We start from the raw sequence: 16,349 nt of genomic DNA on the forward strand, positions 1-16,349 counted from the left end.
CCCCTACAAAAAACCTATCAGAACTAATGGATACATTCCCTCTAAAAGTTTAAGTTAACAGGCTTTATTCCGTCTCAGACATCTGCTCCCCCCTCCCCATATCATCTTCATCACTGGTTGCCTTCAGTACCTGTATATTGCAGTGTAATCCTGTCTGGTTTCCACCTGGGCCTGTTTTTTCCCCTCACATCAGTATTTGTACATAAGCTACTTTAAAAATTGTTTTAAAACTTGTTTTAAAGTGGTTTGGTTTGTGGAAGTGAGTTTGTACCACCGCAAACATAATTTGCTGGTGATCGGCTGTTAGATAATAGTTATATTTTAAATAAACTGTGCAGTTACTGGTTTTTATTTCATTCTGAACATATTTACTGTGAGGATATCAACTTGGAACTTGCCTTACAAATCACATGGATGTTGATTTCTTTTTAAAGAGACCATATGGAGTTTTGTGACCAGTAAATAAGATTTATTTTCCTGTCTGTTTATATTGTGCACATGCATAATGATGAACATCCAGTGCATGGAGGCCATTAATTGACAGCGAAAAAGAGTCAATTAGTCAATAGATGTCAGTACTGCACTGTTTAGAATGAAACACAAATTAGAAATGCTTATTTGCTCGTACTCCTTTGAGGAACTAAGTTCATATGTAATGTGTTGTCAGATAATATTTAGCTGTAGATTTTGTTTCTGACATTTCTTCAGTAAATTTGTGATAACTGTGTTAAAAACAGGTCCAGGCTGAAAATGACCAAAGTTTTTATCTGAACTGTGTAAAAAAAACAAGCACAGATCGACTGACAGAGTGTGTCGTTTTGTTATGGTTTGGTTTGTTATTTGGTTTGTAAGAATTATCTTTACACTGACATAATCACACGCTCTGATACATATACGGTATGTAAACATACACACACACACTCACACACACTCCTACATCTTTGTGCATTGGTTTGGTTGTTCTATTTGGTCATACGGTCTAAAAGGTTTTGCTTTTGGTTTTCAGTTTTGGCTTTTTCACACAACACTCTGGATTATTATTATTTTTTAATCTTGGAAGCTACATTTTCACATTTATGTCCGAACTTAACTGAAGTTGAATAAAAACCCAGAGCACAACCGAAGAGACAAGAAGATATGAAAATAGGCAACACGTTACCCCGGCCCCCGCCACCCGCCTCCCTCTTTCCCGCCCGACGCTTAATAAGTAGAAAGCAATGAGACAAATCCATACATCGTTAACAGACACACTATGGAAAGCAAAAACAAAAATATATATACTCTCAAAGTCAGTTTTCGTTGAGGTTATTCCATATTTTTATCCATCCAGGTAAAAGAAAGAAAAGAAAGTGAGAACAAAGCCGAGGTGGGCGGCAGAGGGAGGGAGGGAACGATTTCTGTCTGTCGATACGAGAACGGCAATCACAGTTAAAGACAAACGGACAGACACGACCTTACTCCCTCCTCTTCTCCCCTTCTTTGTTTGTATTTGGTTTAGTTACAGTTCAGTCACTGATACATAGCAGTAGTAGTAGCTTTTGGTTTTTGGGTTACTTTTTGGTTTTTACCTCCTCCTGCTCCTCTTCCTCCTCCTTTTTTTTTTCTTCTTCTTTCTTTCCCCTGCAGCTTTTTAAACCTTTGGTTCCTCTGCTCCTGACCACTTCTCCTTCTCCTCTTCTTCTTCTTCCATTTTGGCCCTTTCATGTGATCTTTGGAGACAAAGGATGGGGGCAGATGGGAGGGAGGGATGGAGGGCAGGGGTTTGGGGGCAGTAAGGGGAACGCCAGTGCTTCACCTCTTTCTTTTGTTCTTTTTTTTTGGTTTGGAGTCTTTCTTATGCCTGTAGTGTGTGTGTGTGTGTGTGTATATGTGTGTATTTCCTTCTCCCTTTGACACTGCTGAGGTTTGTCTGGACACTCGTCTCCCGGGCAAATCCAGAGACAACGCTGCCAGAGGCGATGCTTTGGTATCCAAGAGTGACTGTCTGGTGGTAGATGAGCGGTCTGGAAAATGACATGACAATGGTATGGGGTGATAATAAATAAAAGAAAGGCAAATAATACTGAAAAGCCCCCACATCTGTGTGTGTGCGGGGTGTTTTTCCTCTTTGTCAACAGTATAAATACTGTGCAAGTGTTGAGAAATTAAAAAATGGTGAAATACTTGTTTGGAACCTAAAATAAGTTTCACACAAAACTAATTTGACCAGTTTTAACTTAAAAAATACGATAAAAATCAGATTTTTCCCACGTGTATAGTTGGTTTTAACCTGTGTATGTGCCGGACGAGTGGATTCTGCCACATAATTTGAATGAATGAACACCACAGATCTGAGGCATACATGGTAAAGCTTTGTAAAGTTATATTTATACGACAAGTACGTGAGGATCGGCATCTTAACCCGACATTATATTGATTATAGTGGTAAACTCCACCCGTCTGCTACTCCAGGCTGAATAAAGCGAACACAGTGTTGTCACGACAGGTAGGCTTATGGTGGTAAAGCTGTTTAGAGAGAGGTAGGTATTTACCCTGCATGTGTGATCAGCTGTGAAACATTAAACTATTTGCTAAAAGAAAATAAAACAAAAAAAGAAATCCTGAGTGAAATGGAGAATGTTTGGCATGACGTAGTATGAAGTGGTGAACTGACCCTGGACAGATCAGAATGTAAAAGTCTTTTTGAACTAAAGCTTTTCTCTCCGTTTATTGTTTTTTTTTTGTCTTTTTTTGGTTTTCAGTTTTTGGTATTTGGAGATTTTGGTTTTCATCTTTGTAGGTGTGTTTCTCCTGGAGCATCTTTTCTTTCTTTCTCTTTAAAAATTTGGTTGCAGCCAACTTCCTGACCCTCTGCGCTTGTTAAACAAGTCTTTTCCTTTTCTGTTTTTTTTTCTTTTGCCTCCCATCTTGCACACACAGTTCCAGGTCTCATCCCTGCCCTCATCGAGTTTTTTTTATTCTTCTTCTCCAGCCGTAAAAAGGCGTGGTGTTCGTTTCCTCCTGATGCCAAAAAAACAAAACAAAAAAACACAACACTCCTCAGTGCCACGTCTCCAGCTGTAGATCATTATTTGGTTTCAGATTTCTCCCCTCCATTCTGCAGTTCTCTCTATTCTCTCCATCCTCTCTCTCTCTCTTTGCTCCCCGCGTTCATCTGTGTATATTTTTGGCTTCGGAGGACATCAGCGGGGAGAGAGAGAGGAAATCACAGATGGATCAGACAGAGAGATGGCTTTGGTTGAAAGGCGAGTTTGTAAATTTAGATTTTTAAAGCTCCTTTAATGCCCTCTTTGCTCCTCCCCGTCCTCCTCTTCAGTTAGGATACTTTGGCTGTCAGTCAGGAATCACTCGGCCATGGCTCCGCCCAGTGGCGGCGGCGAGGCTTCGCTGAAGGAACAGAAAGAGGCGGGACTCGAACACGGAGACTCCTCGGGGCAAGAGGTCGGGCTCATGAGGTCAACGCTGGCACCGGCGGGCGGAGACTGTGAGAAGGAGAGCCTGGTGCCGCCAAGACCACCGCTGCTGCTGCTGACCAGTCCCATGGTGGCCGTGGAGGCGGTTGCCATGGAGCCGGTCACCATGGGGAGGAGAGTGGGGCGGTTGAGGAAGAGAGAAGGGCGGAGGGAGGCGGCGACAGCAGGACCGCCATGTCCACCCAGAAGCATGTGACCTGCTCCCGCCTCCAGGCTGGAGAGGGACAGCTGACCGCTGCTGGCTGCCAGAGCTGAAAGGAAGGAAGGAAGGAAGGGAGGACACAGGGAGAGAGTGAGAGAGGGAAGATTAAGAGACAAGGCCAGGAGGAAGTGAGGAGGCCGAGGGGGAAGATACATGAAAGACAAAAAAGAGATGATGTAGAAAAAGTGACAAAGTGGAGAGGACGAAAAGAAAGAGGCCAAGGACAAGAGTGACAAAGAGAAAGAAGGTACAGTAAAAACAAAGAGCAGGAGGAGAAAAATGGAGAGAATGATTAATGGAGGCAGGAGGATGAAAAGGAAGGAACATTTGAATAAAAGAAGAAGGGAGAGGAGGAAAAGAGGAAGACAGGTCAGTGAAGGAGTCATCGCTGACATAGGAGACATTTAAAACCTGGACGATGAAGATGAAGATGTTTAAACATGAAAAACATACTTTTGTCTTGTGGTTGAACCAGTTTGGAAATATTCAAAGGTTTGTTTCATCAAAATCTCATCAAAACAAGTGAGTTTTCATGTGAATATGAGATATTTTCTGCATAAAAAGATGATAAAACGTATTTAAACTGATGGTGAATACGTGATGAGTGATAAAAAGAATGAAAATGGAGATTATTTCCCACAAACACACACACACGTAATTAGTGTAGTGCTGTGCAGTTTGAAATAATTGTGATTTATATTTTGACCCAAATATTCGAGCAGCCCTAGTTATAAAACTGTGCTGTACTAATAAATATAGCTTTCTTTCTTTAAAAACAAAACTTAAAAAAATCCATTATCTGTTGCTCTAATTAATCCTAACATTAAACTGTGAGGTGACAAACACAGCAGAATAATCTGCTGACCTTCAGACTAAAAGCAAACTCTTGAAACATCCACAGCGCGTGTGGCTCCCGGCGGGAATCAAACCAGAAATCCTTTTCTGGTCAAACACATTTAAACCGTCTCTATCCTCCCCTCTTTTCACTCGGCCTCCTCTTTCTTCTGATAATTCCCATCAGTGTCGGCGCTGCCAGAGCTGCACTTTCCATAACACGCTGTATCCTTCTCATCAACACGCGGCCTGGAGGAGGGTCAGTGCTGCACTGCGCTGCTACGGGCAGACGGAGCACATGACGGATTCAAAGCCCGGCTTGTTAGTGATGCTTAATTGATTCGGCAGCAGATCGTCTCTTTCAGAAAGGAAGAGGAGACGAGATATTTAGCCAACAGGCCTGTAAATATACTGAGGAGTAAGAGGAGGATTGTGCCTGTTCAACGGTTTACTATAAGCTGACCTGACGGCCTCCTAATCTTTGCCATGAGGGCGCTCTCTTGTCACGTTGTGATAATGGCAGGCTATTGTATGGGAATCCAATTGAATCTTTCATGATACAAAGTGATTCAAAAAGTTTGTGCTGAGGAGGAGAAGAAGGAGGAGTGAGCGACGAGGCCTCGCTGTTGGCTGAAGCTTTGCCAGGAAATTCATTTTGGTTTCAGAATGAATGAAGGGTGAAATGGGAAGTGGAAGTCTTTAGAAATGGAGACTCATGAGGAAGACGCCGAGCCGCAGGGGAACGGTCAGCACACACACCAACACATACATGCACTAATGCACGCACGCACGCACGCACGCACGCACACACACCTTGCATTGTAGCCAGGGGATTGCTGCCAATGAGAGCCTGGTTCATCCCTGTGCTTACTCCCATCATTGTGTTCCTGAAATGTGGATGGATCGCAGATTCACATACACACACACACGCGAGAACAATCACACATGCAGAGAAAAAGAAGACACATTAAACTGATATAAAGTGAAAACATCCCACTCTTTCTGGATGTCACGGTGTCATTTACAGCATTCATATTATATTCATATTCATATCCATTCATATTATTAATCTGCCTCTGTTTGGTCTTTTAATGAACAGAAACAATCGTACATTATTTGTTTGCTGCGTCCTTTCGTCTAAAAAACTGATCAGGGAGCATTTGTGTGTAAGCAGCAGCAGCAGCAGCAGCAGCAGCAACAGTGCAGGGGTGGGTGGAGACATGAGGAACTTTTTGTGGCCTCTTCTTTGTATTTTCAGTCAAACTACAACCTTTCTGCAGGTGTATGTTGCTGTTGCTTCCTTCTGTCTTGATGTAAAAAAAAAAACCCCAAACCAGTTCCTGTGTGCAGGGCAGGAATATGTCCGGGCGACACTAGATATAAAGACTGCTATAGTGAAGAAACACAGAGGGAGCCGTGTGGAGCAGATATTTTGTGAGTAAAACAAAGACCATTTTACACATTATCATGTTTTCCTGAATTTGTAGCCACATTTGAATAAAGCATATTTATACACAGACTCTGGTGTTTGGAGACGTATTGCAGGTTGCAAGCATCATATATATGTTCAGTACTTTCAGTACTGTATCTCTAGGCCACATGCCACGGTTTGCACATATTTCAAATCGTTTGTTTGTGTTTGGCTCGTAAAAAGATGCAGAATTGCAGCCAAACTGGTGCAACAACAGTGTGACATTCCTCAACGTCTGGCTAACATGCAACTACATACTTTTTTTCCATTATTTGTGAAGAGAAATTATGAAAAATAATTTCCAAACAAAAACGTAGATGTAATTAAGTCTATTTCAACGCTCTTCTTCAATGAAAGAAGATGTTTTTTGTCTTTTCTTTTGAAGGTTTTTCTGTTGTCATCACTTACCCAGTGTTGAGCCCGTGGGCCCCGAGGCTGGCAGGGGCGGGGCTGGCTGTGCTATGAGGAGGCGGGGTCACAGAAGAAGAGGTGGAGCCGACTGCAGCCGAGCTGACAGGTGTCATGGGGCACGATGCTGTGGGTGATGAGCTGGCAGCTGAGATGAAGAGAACAATCGTTAGGATACTGAGCAGGAAATTCACCTTTTTTCCCTTTCTGTGAAATATGTTGCGGGGGCTTTTATGGATAATTTCCATTGCAAAATTAAACCAAAAAAACCTTTTAAATACCACTTAGAAAGTAAATTTAATGCCAACTGCCCCCCTATTTATGAAGTAATGTAGTATGACAGACCAATATTTGAGTTCTTAAATATATATTAAACATAATCAATCTTGAAAACACTTCCTATAATCTGTAACACGTATCTAATCTGTCATCCTATAACACATTTGTGAGTTTACAGGATGGTGTGTTGTGGGTATTACAGATGCCTAACAAGGTGCTTTACAAAAATTAACTCTTGCATGTCCGAGCCATTAAAACCACCGCCCTGCAAATTTCACAAACAATTTTATATTTTTCTGATACTGAGGCTGCGTTATTAACAGGGATGAAGCTATTTATTTATTTCACTGCCAGAAGTTGCATTCAATGTCACCCCCTGAGTGAGCAGCTCCGAGAGGCACAACACATTATTAAAAGAAAATTAATCACGGTTAACACGTTCATCTCTGTTGAGTGTCTTCTTTGTCTCCACTCAACTCCAGTCCCGTAAGAGGAGTTTGGAAAATATTAGCCTCAGCTCAGCGGGCCAATAAATTTCCAGCTGTGTTTGTTACCTGTCAGGTCGTCTGTCATATCTGTGAACCCTGAGATCGCTCTCACTGTCGTCCACGTCTATAAATCACAAGCACCAGTCACGACACACATGGGTAAACAACTCAAGATGGGACCAGTTCCATGTTGTCGTTTGGTGAACCATTATCGTTTCCTATTTCAGTTTTTCCCTCTCACAGAAATCGTTTTCTTGCACTGCATCAAAACTCCCAAACAAAAAAGGGAGACGCTACAGAAAAAAACAACTGCCTCCAAATAATGTCAGCAGCAGTTTAATCTTCTCCGCGAGCGACCTTTGGGCTCCGAAAACACGATTGCTCTGGACTTTAATAATTCATTGACGAGGCTCAACACAGCCACAAACAGTAATTACAGCTCACCTGTTGTGCTGAGGCTGGTGGTGACCTGGGACAGACCCTGACTCGATATCTGGGAAGAGGCGAGTGAGGGGAAAGAAATTAGGAAACAAATATTGGAGCAGCCTCTGAAATTACACCAAAACAGAAAGTGGGATGATGGCGGATGGGCTGTACCATGTGCGGGCTGTAGCAGGAGGTTTTGTGCGTCACAATGGGTGAAGTCTGGCTGGGCAGAGGAGGGGTGGTGCTGCAGGAGGGGTTGATGCGTTTCTCTTTCTGCCGGCGGTTGCAGAACCAAACGCGGATCACCTCCTTCTCCATGTTGAGCTGCTCCGCCATCAGAAGGATCTCTTCAGAGGTAGGCTTCTGGTTCTGAGAGGGGGGAGACACCAGAGAGAAGAGCGAGCAAACAGTTATTTTCATCACACAAAAAAAGACTACACATAAATGTCCTAAATATTGGTTCCTAGTGAAATCACTGCAGATTTGAACAAATAGACTTGTCTGCTCACCCCTTCATTTCCTAAGCTGATAGGAAACTACGGTGGCCTTCACATACCACAAAGGTTATATTTCATACAAGGCTTCCCCTTCTAATGCAAAACATTCACTCTGGCTTTTGTCCATTTGTCTGTTTGTGCTGGCAAAGAAACACGGTGGCGTAAGATGGTGGCTATTAAAGTGAATATACACTGAAACAAATGTACTTTGATCTTCTGATAAACCCTTCTAAATGATTGTTAGTTTTGCTCACAAACACAGAGGCAAGCTGGCAAACGCTGGACCTCCTGAGTGAAGATAACCTTGTACTGAAGTGTAATTCAGAAGTGTAAGATTGAGTTCTGTGGTTGGTTGGTAGTTGAGTCTCTCACCGTGCTGAAGTTGCGCTCCAGGGCCACTCGCACGTTGGTCTCGATGCTGGTGCGTTTCTTCCTGCGTCGGCCGGGCAAACCCTCCAGTCCGTGTAGAGGGGAGGAGATGGAGGAGGGACTGGGCAGCATGCTGTCCACTGCCATAGTTTCTTTCACACAGCGAGAGAGACACACATGAGGACATGCAGGTGAGCGGCACAGAAGAAGCCTTCTTTTATGCTGCTCCATGGTCATCGAATAACCTTCAGAACACGCTTTATGAATTTGTTTTTCCCATTGAGCATGAAACATTGATAAAAGAGTTGCTATCCCTTAGTATTACTAAGTAGGACTTAGTATTGTGTGTTTGTGGTCCTTTGTCCACTGCAAATCAGCTCTATTGATTATTTGCTGTATTGTATAGGAAACTGTATTGTGGAGGGTCGTCTTGGCCCAGGTCTCCCTTGAAAAAGAGTCTTCCTGCTTAAATATACAAGAAAAAATGAAATAGTTTTGATGGATGAAATAATAAATAAATGTCCTGTATTTCTTCAGGTATTCATTGTGGAGATTCATTTTAAAAGCATGTGAAAAAGAAACATCTATAATTATATTTTATTCACACCAAACATTTCTGAAATGTGGACAAAAAACCCCCAGATAATTTACTGTATTTACCTTGATATTTAAATAAAAACAACTCTACAGTACTTTCATTTCTAATCGATTGTAATTTTGTTTTGTTTTTACACCATACATTTCTGAAACCTTGACAATATAAACCAGATCCTTTAAAATATTTAACATTGAAATGGATTTTATTTTTGGATATTATTGACATTGAATGTGAAATGTGTTATATAAGAATTTTACTTAACATGGACAAAGATATGCGTTCACCAGCTCTACTTTTATCACTCACCTGCGTCACTCAGCCACTTCTCCAGCAGAGGCTTCAGCTTGCACATGTTCTTAAAGCTCAGGTTGAGCGCTTCAAAGCGGGAGATGGTGGTCTGGCTGAAATCGTTGCCGTAGAGTTTTCCCATAGCAACACCGACATCTCCCTGATAGAAGCACATAAAAAGTGTCAGAGACACACGGACACAAACACCTGTCTCTATAACTCTGTGAACCTTCCCTCTCTTACCTGTGTGAACCCCAGCTTGATGCGTCGCTGTTTGAAGGTGCGGGCAAACTGCTCCAGCTCCTCCAGGTCGCTGGGCTCTTCCCCCAGGTGACCTCCATGGCCTCCGGGGGTCAAGCCGGAGCTCAGCGAGGAGGCCATGGTGCTGCCAGACACAGATGTGCCTCCCACAGATGTCACCACACCAACGCCGCTGCTGCCGGTCGCAACTACAGAAGCACCGCCGCCGCCACCGCCGCTGCTGTTGCTGCTTCCAGCCATCACAACATCACTGCTCTTCTCTCTCTGGTGACACATACATGTGAGCATGAACAATTTGGTTATACGATGTACTTACTGTCCAGTGGCTGTTTGCCTCAGTTCACCAACAGTTTGAGTCTATGATTTGTTTTCTGGGCTCATTTACAACATGTCTGTTGACTTACTTAGAGTTTAGTGCTTTGTAAGGTCACTTTTAGTCACCTCCAACAACCAAATTGTGGCCAGTTTATCCTCAAACCCAAATGAACTTTAGTGCTAAATTTAAGAAGATTCTCTGGGTTTCTTACATTCACAAGAGAAAAAAGCCATTTGAAGTCTCAGTGAGTTGGATTTTTAGCCACCAGAATCTACATTTGTCATAGATTCCAAGTGAACGATTGTTTCAAATTTCAAATGAGTATCTCAAGATAAGCAATGAAAAGATGTAAAGGTTTTTGGAGAGATCAGACTGACTGATTTTTACCCACCAGAATCTAAACAGTTCATACCTGAGTCCAAGTGAATGTTTGTGCCAAATTTGAAAGGATTTTCTTTTAAACGTCCAGTGCTATTGCATTCAAAATACCAAAAAAAGGATTTCATGTTCAAAAAGCAATAAATGCCATTTATGAAGTCAAAGTGAATCGGCTCATATTTGAATCCTTGAGTCCAAGTGAACATTTGTGCCAAATTTAAAAAGATTTCCTCATGAGGTTACAGAGATATCAGGTCCTCACCCCTGAAAATGTTTATTTTCTGAATTCAATGTGACCTTGATTTTGACCAAAATATAGAAAAATGTATTATGGCATTCATAAGATTACTAATTTACATGGAGATCACACTAACCTTGATCTTTGCCCACCAGAATAGTGAACGTTTGTACCAAATTTAAATAGGATTCCCTATTATTCCCTATTCCCTATAATATTAGATTTTAGGATACTAATTTCTTAATACTTAATTTTCATCTCCCAAATTTGGAAGAATTCTTTAGATTTCATGTTCATAAGAACGAGTCAGATGGATTACATAGGCATAAAAGTGTTGATAAAAAAGTATTTTTCTAAATTCAAATGCACTGGTGAGTGAATACATATGAGGGAATCAGCTGAGAGAATCTTATACATCTTTTATTCTAAACGGCAGGAAAAAAACAATCCCTTAATATTTGACTAAGGCAGAGGCGTCAGAGCAGGAATGCAACCCCAGTGAGCTGCGGGAGCATCGACTTAATTGACTGAACATGATGCATGATATCCGCCTCATTTACATTCACCCTCTGTGTGTGCATACAGACGCAACACCTGCCTCATGTTTGACACGACTTCCATCACAGTTTAATGAAAAAATCTATAACAGGCTGAACCTGTGTGAGGATGCATTCGTGGATTATGTTAGATAAAGGCCAAGGACACGAGGTGAGACGTTTGGCTGTGGATTCATAATCAAGGTTGAAGATCCTCATTGAACTCAGAAACTACATCAGGAAGCTAATAGTTTTTCTCTACCTTTGCAGCATAGATGAAAAAGCAGTGCCGTCAAAATTAATTTCACACAGTTATTGCGTCATTAAACATTCTCTTACGTGTGCTTGGAGACTCAGGCGAGGTGGTGTTGTCAGAAGTCCTCCAGGGTTTTGCTGAGGTAGCTGGATCAGATTTGGTGTCGAAAGCAAACCTGTGAAAATAAAAACAACACCAATGATCAAACCAATTAAAAAAAACATATTAACCAAGCATTTTCTTAATAAAGCAATTATTGAGCGTTAACCCAAATAACCAGAGTGTAAAACAGTGGTTTATAATGTTTATAATGTTTTAAAAGTGAGAGACAGAGGTGTGTTGTGCTTCCTCACCCTGCTGTTGCTGCTGTGCCTGTGCAGGCTGAGACAGGAGGAACTGGGCCGGAGACTGGAGAGCATGGCCAGGCATCAAAACCAGCTGCTGGAGCTGCAACAGCTGCTGGATGTCCTGTAAAAACACAATCAGAGTGAAAAAGTGGAAAAAGTCACATGTCAGACATGACACGTGACCCCCAAACCTGAAACTGGTCTTGCTCATCATACCTGTGCTGTGAGCTGGATTGGCTGCGACAGAGCCAGCTGTGGGGCCTGGACGGTTTGCTCCTGCTTGATTGGCTGCTGCTGCTGTGACTGCGACTGGTTCTGCTGCTGCTGGTTGGCTTGTTGCTGCGCGGCAGCATGCGCAGCATGAGCAGCGTGGGCCGCATTGGACTGCTGAACAGCGGCTGCCAGGAGCTGAGCCTGAGCCTGTTGGAGGAGCAGCTGCTGCTGGGCTGGGAGGAGAGCGGCAAGCTGGAGGATGAAGAGGAGGAGGAGAAGAAATAAGGACAGAAATCAGAGAAGTGATGTAAAGTGGAAAGAAGATGGGTGATAATAAAGGACAGGTGAAGGGAAAGAATTACTACAGGACAAAATGTAAAGGAAGTGTAAAGAAAGCAGAGTGCAGGTGAATCTGTTGAAGTAAAGTATTAAAGCAAGCCAGAGCAAGACAAGCAAGAATTCCACCCACTTAAACAAGTGTGCAGCTGAGGTATTTCACTGTCACACGAACACAACACTGGACCATTTTACTGCAGGTTGTTATGCAATGTTGTTTGCCCTTAAGGGCAGCAGTGTACATACACTGAATATTTTTACTGTGAGTTACAACTTGACATGTGTCACGACATCACTGACGAACAGTCAAGGCTCACTGACACTGACACATATGCTCACTCTCACTGAAAACATGGCTTATGCCAGTGGTGAAATAAGGAAAAACTGATTTGTATTCACTAAACAAAAGGTTTGCCTCATAAAATCAATGCCTGCTTAAGTCTACAATATCTTAGGAATATGTCTGCCCCTTTATTTTACCACTAAACAGCCTTTTCCAGCTGGTAACTGGAATTTGTAAACCAGCTCACTCGCCTGCACCAAAGTCCATAGAGTTTTTAGCTCACAGACACACAGGAGCTGCTGGTCTACCGCTGCCTCCTTTGGTGAATTTGTGTCACTTACGTAAATATGAAAAAAGGATTTTAAACGGTGAAGTCACAAAATGAAAGATTTTAACATACTGATGGAGGCAGCAGTAGTTCGAAAACTCCTGTGTGCTGTGAGGATAAATCGTTGATTTTCTCCATCAGATTTGGTGCAGGAGAGTGAGCGGTTTAGTCAAATCTAGTTCAATTCTGCATGTGTAGTTACTGTGTGTTCTTACCCCTGCCAGCTGACTGCCAGCCAGCATTAGCTGTGTATGATGGTGCTGCTGTTGTTGCTGCTGCTGCTGCTGTTGTTGTTGTAGTTGTTGCTGCTGCTGCTGCTGCTGCTGTTGTTGTTGTTGTTGTTGTTGTTGGGAGGGAGGAGCAGGAGGAGGAACAGTGATGTGGGTCATCTCAGAGCTCTCCTCATGTTTTACCTGAAGAAGAAGAAAGTTTCTCTTAGCAGGAGTCACTTGTTTAAACTGCATCAATCCACACACACACACACACACACACACAGTTCTCACGGTACAGCCTTCTGACAGTCTGATTTATGAGATTGTTGTTTTGCTGGAGCTCCACCTCAGCCACAGCTTTTCTAATCAGGTGACTGATTTGTTGGAGGAGAGTACTGTGGTGTAAATCTGCGACAGAGTTTGTTTTCTCAATTATTATTTCAGAGTCCGAATGAGATAAATATTGGACAAAGTCTCTGGGCACTGAAATTGACACCAATGTGGAAGTACTTAATACCTGCATTCTTTTGAATGACCATCAGGGGGGTGACTTCACTGGTTTGTATGTAAATCTGTGAGTAAATAAACCAACTTCTCACTTTATTTATAACATTAGTCAACACGAGTTAATGTCTCAATCACTAGTTTCAAGTCTTTGCAAATTATGGTCCCCATTTAGAGGGAACTAGATATGACATTGACCCACCAATCTCAGCTTGTACCACATTTCCACTGGTTTTTGACCAGTGCAAATATGCTTTGATTAGTATAAGCAGGAACCAAAGACCTGGGTGAAAACACTAAATTCTTCTTCTTTTATTTTTCATTTCATTAATTTCTCTGGCAAATGTTATCAGATATTTTTATACACTTCTATTCAAATAGGGTTATTTTTGCAACCAGTACAGTTGCCCCCTGATGGCTATTCAGTACATTCCTACCTCTTGATTTACTTCTTCAGGCATTTTTTTTTTTTTTAAAGTGAGAAGGCTCTCCTTCATGAGATGCTTTATGCCTTTGCCTGATGAAGGTCTTAGCAGTGAAACATTGCAGCAATACATTTTTGACGCACGCTGGACAGTGTCTCTTTGTCCTGTTGCCGCTGTCCTACACATCTGTCTTTGGAAATCGATGTGCAAAGTATCCTTTTGTTTTAATGTTGTGAATTTGACCTTCACTCTCTGTCTCACTACTCTCTCACCCCCTGATTCAGTGTGAAACTGTTGCCGCTTGCTGCAATCGGAAGGACGGGTCAATCCTCCCCCTCGTCGCTTCCCTGTCGTCAAAAGCGTTCACAAGCCGCTGACCTCTGACCTGCAGCTGTCGTTACCTGCTTGCCGCTCCCGTCATTACCCATCCATCACCACTGTGCTGCATCTTTACGTCTGTCACTCACTGTCAGTGCGTTCATGTCCGTTTTCCTTTCTGTCTTTTCTGTCAAGGCTCAGGTGGGTGTGGATGAGGTCACCTGTCTCACCCACAGTCATAAACCACAGAGTGCGCACACGCAGCTGCCCGCACATACACACTCACGTGTCTGTGGAACAGCGTCTCGCTCAGTGTGAGATCAGCTGACTCCACCGCAGCTTTGAAAACAACACTTTTATAACGTTATTATTCTGCCCTGGTATTTGTGAGCAGAAACAATGTGACATCATTTGTAGGCTGTGCTTTTTATCTGAAAACAGACCTGTCTGAGGGAGTGTTTGTGTCTATGCAGCAGCAGTGCAGGGACAGGTGGAGACAAGAAGTGTTTATCCAGTCAAACTGCTGAAAGACTGGATTCACTTTTGCTGCTTAACAACTTAATTAATGCTGCTGTCTGAAGAGAAAACAGCAGTGTGTCTCAGATCTCAGTCGACGAACACACACACAGACAGAGTCTCACCTTGCTGCCAGCCGGTGTTGGAGAGAGGCTAAAGGGGCTGGTTTTCATTGGCTGGACCTGCAGAAAAATTATAACCAATAATCAATAAACAAACAAATAACACATGTTCAAAATATCAGCATCATCCTTTATTTACAAGTGTAGGTTAAAATCAAAATGCAGCAACAGACTTATTTGATTTATAAGGTAAAACAAGTTCAACAGTGGAAAATGAAAAAACAAACCTGGCCATCAGGGCTGTTTCTATCCGAGTCTGAAACACAAAGGGACATGATTAGTTGTGTGTGCTTGTGTTTGTTGCCTCTTTAGGACCTTTTTCTGGCACCATGAACCTTGTCAGGACCAGTAAAATCTGGTCCTAGTGAGGTAGAACCTCATTTCTGAGGAACTGGTTAGGTTCAGAGCTAAGATTCGAGTTGTGGTTATAGTTAAGGTTAGGAGGTTAGGGATAAGGCCTCGGGTAGACTGTCCAAAAGAATGGAAGTCAAAACAAAATGGATACAAATATGAGAATATGTGTGTGTGTGTGTGTGTGTGAAACATCTATAATATATGAAACATGGGACCTGATAAGATCAGACTGATATTTGAAATGCATTAATTTTTCATGCGTTTTCAGAGATAATTCAAGCAACAAAAGTTTACTCACACAACAGTGTGTGTGTGTGTGTGTGTGTGTGTGTGTGTGTGTACCTGAACTGTCCCCTGGATAATCAGCCCCAGGCTTCTCCTCCTCTGCTGCTTTAGACATCCTGATATCTGCGGAACACACAAACATAGATATATATCAGACAGGCATGACAGAAAACACACAGACACACAAACACGCGGGTGACATCACACTCGGGGTCGTTGATCAGGAAACTGCATCATGTTATTACACAAAAAACTGACGTCCACCTCTGCTATGACTGCAAATGAAAGATGTGACGATAAATGTTACATTTATATTAATATAAATGTTGCAAGAACATGAAGCTTTGTTTAAAATGATTCCAAGCACTTGGATAATCACAATTTTCACATGAATATTTATATATTAAATTAATATGTGTTCTCACTATAGTTGTGCTGCAACACAACTAATTAAATAAATTAAACAACAGTATCATAATTACTTAAAATAAAAAATTTAAACTTTAAAATCTGCCCAGCATTTGCAAATTTTGTAAATCATTACATGAAAACAGACATGTTCCTATTATAGTTTGTTTTCCAGCAGAGACGATGGTAATTTGAGGCCCAACATAACACGCAAAAACCACAGACTAGACAAAAACTTTACCAACAAAACTGATGATTCCATACTGCTACTTATTTCTTTAAATGTAAACTTTATTGACCCAGGAGGCGACAACAGCAAAATCACACAGCAGCAGATACAGAAATCATCCTAAATGCCCTCCATACGCCTTCCTGTATGC

General features: G+C 42.1%; 1 protein-coding gene across 1 annotated transcript; it reads right to left on the reverse strand.

Moving 5' to 3' along the window:
• Nucleotides 1-811: 811 nt before the first annotated feature.
• Nucleotides 812-15,704, reverse strand: LOC122786821 (POU domain, class 2, transcription factor 2). The gene is given in 16 exon segments (XM_044053318.1): nt 812-3,724; nt 5,323-5,396; nt 6,389-6,536; nt 7,600-7,648; nt 7,753-7,950; nt 8,451-8,599; nt 9,352-9,493; nt 9,577-9,697; nt 11,373-11,493; nt 11,672-11,786; nt 11,882-12,130; nt 13,041-13,112; nt 13,149-13,238; nt 14,926-14,982; nt 15,150-15,178; nt 15,619-15,704. Coding segments are annotated over 16 exon segments (2,079 nt in total). The 5' UTR covers nt 15,704; the 3' UTR covers nt 812-3,344.
• Nucleotides 15,705-16,349: the final 645 nt, after the last annotated feature.

Source organism: Solea senegalensis, linkage group LG20, assembly GCF_019176455.1.
Source record: "Solea senegalensis isolate Sse05_10M linkage group LG20, IFAPA_SoseM_1, whole genome shotgun sequence".
Lineage (NCBI taxonomy): Eukaryota > Metazoa > Chordata > Actinopteri > Pleuronectiformes > Soleidae > Solea > Solea senegalensis.